The 7,115-nt window shown below is 43.2% G+C and overlaps 1 protein-coding gene across 9 annotated transcripts in view; it reads right to left on the reverse strand.

The window, feature by feature from the left end:
• Positions 1-803: 803 nt before the first annotated feature.
• LOC102672458 (LIM domain-binding protein 2) overlaps positions 804-7,115 on the reverse strand; it is a 143,859-nt gene continuing 137,547 nt past the window's right edge. For all 9 annotated transcript variants that reach the window (XM_031513701.1, XM_031513699.1, XM_031513698.1 and 6 more), the window contains 4 exons: positions 4,525-4,627; positions 3,531-3,703; positions 2,887-3,090; positions 804-1,264 (listed from right to left, as the gene is read on the reverse strand). In XM_031513701.1, coding sequence (XP_031369561.1) covers positions 812-1,264; positions 2,887-3,090; positions 3,531-3,703; positions 4,525-4,627 — 933 coding nt within the window. In that variant the 3' untranslated portion in view covers positions 804-811. The remainder of the gene's footprint in view (positions 1,265-2,886; positions 3,091-3,530; positions 3,704-4,524; positions 4,628-7,115) is intronic.

The following is a 7,115-nucleotide window of genomic DNA, read 5'->3' on the forward strand; positions in this document are numbered from 1 at the left end:
GATCGGTCGCTAGAGTTACGCTAGCCATGTAGCAGCGCGCTAAGAAACTTCAGACCGCTACCCAGCTTTGGACCTTTCTCTCCATATCAAAGGTCTCTGACACACAGAAGCATGCATGCATCGGTGGACAGACAGATAGAGGATGATCGGCAAGATCAACTATATATATATATATATATACATATATATATACATATATATATATATATATTCGCCTCTATTTTCTCCGTCGGAGAAAATCAGATAAGCTACTTGGAAAAAAAAAAAGTACTCTGCACTCACGTCGAATCACGTATCTTTACACAGAGAAACACGCATCGCATCGAAGTAAATCCGACGTTCTCTCAATTCTTACGATTTCTTAATACGCGCTCGGTTCCATGATTTCGCCAACCTTGAACCACGGGGGCGTCGTCGTCGTCGGGTAATTGAGAGGGAGACGGTTCCCGGTCGCGGAGCGAAACAGGAAACGCGGTTGCGGCGCATACGCATGATAAAAACGGCCGATAAGCCGACAAGAAAAAGATGCACGCAACCATCGATTGGGGGAGAAGAAAAAAATAAAAAAAAATCAGGCGCTATCTGTCGACAACGATCGCGCCAATCGGATAGAAGATCGTCTCGTTTCGTTACCGTTTCCTTTAAAAAAAAAAATTTCTTCAATCTTGTTTCTCCTTTTAATTTCGAGTCTGCGTATGTACATGTATAATTTCCTGCGGAACAACGTTAAACATAAAAAAGAAGGAATCGAGGAATCTTAATCGCGTTGTTTTCGCAAATTTTGAGATTCATTCGCGTATGAATTTTACTATTAAACACAGAGGAGGGAGACGATTAAATATTTGACGAGTCGGACGAATCTATATCCCCAAATATTGCGATGAAATACGATTTCCCAACGGGTTGTGGGCGCGGAAGAGATAAAGGATGAGATAATGGGGGGGCCTCGAGGGAGGGGAAATAAAAGTTCTGGTCGTAGAAACCGATTGGAACCGAGGCCCGTGAACGCGGCAACAAGTCGACGAGGAATATTCCGTCGTCGAGCGATCGAAAAACGAATCCTGCGGTAGACTGGTCGACCGTTTGGCTCCACTGGCTGGTGCTTCTCATGTAAAGCAACTGTTCGTCTACCTCTCTTACCCGGCGGGGCAACCATCCTCTGCCATTTCTGGAACAAGGTCGTCTTCAAGCAGTCCCGCGGTGACAACGCGTACGCCTTGTGCCTCGACATCAACTCTTGCATCGGTTCCAAGATCACGCATAACTGGAAACATGAAGATGAAATAAATAATTCTCGTTCCAGCGTAAAGAAGCATTAAAAAGAAAAGAAAAATGTACAACGAGCTAACTCCATATGAATTTTATTAAATTCTAGAAAAAACGAATCCGTACTTTCTCCAACCAAATTTTTCTCAAAAGAGACTGCTACACAATGAGAGAGAGAAAGAGAGAGAGATTCGTTGATCCATTTATATATACATATATATATATGTGTATATATATATATATATATATTTCGATAATTTTCGAGTAAAAATAGACAGGCTTATACAGAAACAAGATAAATGCGACTGTTATTTAATCCGACGCGGGTTCGACAGGGAACTTATGCACGCTATTAATATGAAAATTATCGTATACGGTGTGTGTGTGTACCGGTTGAAAATAAACTTCCTAAAATATATTCGCACAACGGTGTGCGCAACGGTAGCAGAGCGGCAGAGCGGCTTGCATCGTCGAACACTGTCCAAGGGAAATTAAATTTGGTTTATGTTTGCCGTAATAAAACTGGAATCCATTTTACATTATTATCGTAAGCACGTAATTTCACGGCAGCCTTTATATTATAATGATGACAATTAAAGTAATCGATAGCGCGGCGGTGGCCGGGTTGGACAGAGTGGCGAAGTGCCGCCGGAGGGCCGGCCAAAATTTTCCAAAACTTTAATTTCATTTTAATTAATATTCGCGTCGGGTAGGCGCGTCGCCATTGGCGAGATTTCCGATCGATTCTCCAAACGTTGGTGTCGCTACTTTATTTTTATGCGCATTCGTATTTATAATTTCTTCTAAAATCTAATTTAACTCGATCAAATCGAAGAGAAAATATAAAAAGTTTCCGCGAGGAGGATATTTTCTCGTCGGCTTTCGATTAACGTAAGCGACACAATCGTTCCAGAAGAGAGACAGGCGCGAGTGAAAGCGCTTCCGAGCGCGCGAAAGAAGGTGGATCGTAACCCGGATACTCGCAACTTTCGCGAGCCGATCTCTTGGCTTCGATTCCTCGTCCATTTTAACCCTTTATCGTAAACAAGTAAATATTAACAGTGGACCCTTTCCAATATATTTGATGTACATCTCTGACGAGTTCGAAGAGCAAATTGTCAAGTCTTACTCTCTTGTAATAATAAACGAAATGTAAAAATGTATTGGAAATTATTTTGAAATGGCGTGAAATATATATTTTTGGAATCCATTCCTGAAACTTGCCATACGTTGTATATTATTTAAATTTCGTTGACTAAACACGAATGAGACATCGTTAGAACTTGCGAATTTACACAAAAAGTATATTAAATACCATCGTTCGAAATTATAAAGGATTAGAGAGTGATTTTTGAAATTTGAAATCGAATAATAATAATACTATTATTATTTCGATGAATCGCCTATTGCGAGCAATTACATATTCATCGAACGTACGATAAAAATTTAATCGAATCTGCTGGATAACAATTGAAATCTCGATGAATTCCAACTATTTAGAAATAATTTTTTATTCATTATTTCACTGGAAAGGCTCCACTAGCTGGAATACACGCACAGAGATAGAAAAATTAAACGTTTCTCGATTACCACTGCTCGATCGATAACAATAATACGTACCCTAAGATAGTTGAGGGTGGAATTGGTGATGCCCTGCCTTGTGATGTTCTTGCTAAGCTGTTCGAGCATCGTCGGGTCCTGTTGCATACCGACCACAGTTCTAGGCACGAGTTCCTTGTGCGTCCTCACCGACATGTGCCACGACTTTATCCTCATAAGGTCGTCAAACGTGAATTCCAATATTAATCTACCCTCCGTGCATACCTGCAGAACAAATACGCGTTCAAATTACTCTGTATAAACACGGCCTCAATGCCCTCCCGTCCAATCTCGTAGGTGAGAAATTTCATTTTACGTCACGCAACAGAGGATAGCCGGCGTCTCGAATAAAATTTACGAAATGCAATTACGAGTTGCGGTTGCGAGTTTGAGAGTATCGAGAGAAGCGTGAAGAAAGAAAATGGAAGAAAGAAATGCCTATTTCCCCTCCCCCATTTTTCTTTCCTCTCTAAAAAATATTGTTTACAGAGATGCAATTACGAGACGAAGATTTCGAGAAGGGGGGATAGAGTTCAATCCGCGTCGTTTTGTCAAAATCACGCGTTATCCCATATAACGCAAGAACTCGTCACTCTCGTGCACAAAGGGTTGAATCGATATCGCAGATAACAAATTCGATCATGCGAACAAGCTTTCTCCCTTACCTTCGTGAACATCGGTTTTCCGTGATGCGTAACCATAACGCAGTTATCACAGTCGAGGGTTATGCTGGTATTGTGAAATGACTCCTTCGGGTGTTTCAAATTGTAGTAAAGTTCCGTCACGCCGCCCTCGAATATTGAACGGAAGTACCTAGGTATTAACGTCCTTCCTATCGCTGTAAATATAATTGAACAAATCGTGATCAGAATCTTGGTCTATACATAAAAATATATTCGAAGGGAAAATTCCTCCCTCAATACTCTTCCATTTCTATATAATAATAACAAAACTTCGATGCTAGTGTATATCTTTTTTACTTACATTAAAAAGAAAAAAAGAAAGAAAGAAAGAAAGAAAGGAAATTTCTATATCGATTACAAGAATAAAGGAAGATAAAAGTCGAATTTTTTCACCAGGTATTTCGAAGCGAAATACCTCGATTATTTCGCAACTGCGAAGCAAAACGTAGAAGGAGGGAAAAATGTTAAACGCGGACGTAGGATAATTTGAGAAAAATTCGAAATCGAAGGAGGTGGGTATCCGTATCCTTCGCAATATCTTACTGTCGCAATAATGCCCGCCCGTCGTCGTTTTACGCTCGATGACGACGCGATGCGACGTGTAATCACGTTGTTACCGTGTATTCAGGGACGAAGCGGAGGGGCGAGGAGGAGGACATTAAATCCACCGGTTGCAAAATTGCTCCACGGTGGCGCGTAATTATTTAGAATGTGTGTGGAAACGCGTGGTGCGTGCGTAGGGGCCAGTGGCGGGGACAATGGACCGTGAAGAAGAACCGTGTCGTCCCGAAAGAAAAACGAGCAACCGGAGGCGGGTGTTGTATCTTCTCGTCCCCGCGAGAGCTTCGCAAATGCGTTTTCCACGTTTGCTAAATAACGTTATACGCGGAATAGAGACTAAAAAAAAGAAGAAGAAGAAGAAGAAGAAGAAAAACATTAGAAAACGATCCAAAGTGATATGGTTTCGATAACTTACTGTATCTCTTGGGGCCGTCCTCCAAGCAGAACGTGAGGGTTAAGGTTGCGTCATCCTCGAAGAATTCAGTCGCGAATGCGTCCCACCAAAGATTGTCGCTCTCCTGTAACATAATGGACGGATGCAAGGATGTAATATTCTCCACTTCCGGGCGTGCAATTCTCGTCTCTCGACGAGAAAAGTCGCGGCTCGAACACGAGATGCTTCGATAACATCATTGTTGCCCGTCGGCGAACGGAATCGCGAACCAGAGTATATATAATGTAACGCGAGTACGTCATTCTCGGCTTACCCGATGCTACCTCGGCCGACTTCCGCCCCCGAGGCTCGCTTCCAACTCGCTCGTTTACAATTTTTCGTCACGATCGCGTAACGAAAGCACCGTGTTTTCGCGGTGTTGTTTGCACCTGCCTTCCCTCCTTCCTTCCACCAGCCCGAAATTACACAGCCCCCTCCTATGATCCGCGACAACGTTTTCAATCTGCGCGAGAGAGATAAGGCAAGGTAAGGGGGGGGAGAGAGAGAGAGAGAGAGAGAGGGCGCGACTCGGCCGCTACCTGTAAACCGTGTCGTTTTCAAACGTATTCGTGTTACTCTACATATATATTGGCGTTTCGTCGCGGCATGAATATTTATAGGCGGCGAATATACGGAACGTTTGAAATTTTTACGTCGTAACCGTAACTCGTCACCTCGTGAAAAACCGATCGACTATGGAACGCAGCGCCGCTTCATTTCGAATTATTACACCTACGCTGATAAACACCACGTGTGGGGATCCATCGTGAACAATAGAGTAGAAGGCCTCGAGCTTTGTCGTCGCGTGTCTTTTTCTTTTTCCACGAGAAGCGTAGTGTTTTCGAGAGGACACGTGTAAAAGAAGAGGAGGGGGGGGAGTCTTTATATAAAAGAGTCAGTCGTGTCTCGGAATCGTGCGTCAAAAACATTCACAGGATTTATTTATACACGGAGGGATATTTAGAGGCAGAGATAAAATTACTATCGCGTTATAAATATTTTATAAGGGAGTTTGAAAAAAACGTAGCGTCTCTAGATTTTTCCTGCGACTTCTCTCGTCTTTATAGAAGAAGAGTAATTTCGTCGTTTATTCGCAAGTGTATCGTTATCCTTTCGTGGACCTTTCGCTCGCGGTTTGCGTTTGCCGAGCTATGCCAAAACTTTAGACGAGCGGCAAACGCGATTTCGAGAAAATATGTGGATCACTGGGTCACGGGCTCATTCATAAATTTCTCTATCGTCTTAACCTTCTCTATCGATAACGAAGATATCGATTAGAGAGTGTAAAGTGACTTGGATTTGGATTTCGATGGTAAAATTTTTAACAATCCCTAATTAACAAGAAAATATAACATCGTCGATGTCATTTCACAATATGCAATAAAAATCATGCACGTGAGATTTCAAGGTAAACAATTCTAACGTCTTCGCGTATTTTATTTCGATATTCAACTCCCATATACATACAATCTCCAATACGAGCAAAGAGAAAAACGTAAACACTTGGATTGGAGAAGCTCGATCGATGCAAATTCTCGATCATCACAAAAATCCCCGCTTTTCCTTTTCATTCACGGGCTTCCACCCACCTCGACGAACACAAAGGGAGGTCAACGATCACGGTTCCCCTCTCCCCCACCCCCTGGAGGCGAATTTTTCGAAGAAACAAACGCGTCCGTTCGAGTCGAGCTCCAACCAGTCCAGATTTGGCGACGAGGGGGAGGGGGGGAAAAAAAGGAATATCGAGGCGGGACGATCGAGTTTCCGGCTCTTCTTGTTTCGTCGACGACGGACGACGACAACGACGCCGAGTTTCGCAAGAAAAGACGTCGTCGGAGCGAGGTTACGCGCGGAAAAATAATAATAAGAGCGAGGGGGAGAGGAGGAGGAGGAGGAGGAGGAGGAGGGATGAGACGTGGGTGAAGCTGGATGCATAATTGAATGAAAGCGCAGCGAACAAGCGAGTCCAGAGCCAGGGGGTAGTCGGTGGTGCGAGCGAGAGGGGGCGAAATGCTATAATTTCAAGCCAGACAGTCATGCGTTATTCAGCGACGAGTATAGGTCGCTCTCTGTCTTTGCTCTCGTCCTTCCCCCCTCCTCCACTGTTTTCCTTTCTGTTTTCTCCTCCTTTTCATTTCTCCTGATCCTCCAACTTGCCTTTGGACCGTACGCTCGAAATCAGCGCCAGAAATAATCCAAATTTTCCAACGTGAGTTTGGTCGCTGCGTGTCTAGCATCGATTCCAAAGTTTCGACGTTTTCGAGATGGAGGGGAAAAATCGTTGGATATAACGTAACTGGAGAGAAGAAGACGCGTTAATCGATTGTTTCGTTGAAAATAAAGAAGATACTCTCTTTTTCAAGTGTTCAAGTTGGAAAGAAATTTGCATAACGAGCGTTCTATCGATGTAATGAAGGATATAAGACGAGGCGATTTCATTGAAATGGCTATCCACCTCGTGGACGTTTAGAAAATGTTTGATCAAAATACGACGACGGAGAGATTCGTTAAGGCGATCGATATCGGCCGATCTGAAGAAGTGAAGAAGACGTTAACGCGTAGAGAGGGGCGGG

The sequence above is a fragment of the Apis dorsata genome, unplaced genomic scaffold, assembly GCF_000469605.1.
Source record: "Apis dorsata unplaced genomic scaffold, Apis dorsata 1.3 scaffold_696, whole genome shotgun sequence".
In the NCBI taxonomy this organism is placed as follows: Eukaryota; Metazoa; Arthropoda; class Insecta; order Hymenoptera; family Apidae; genus Apis; species Apis dorsata.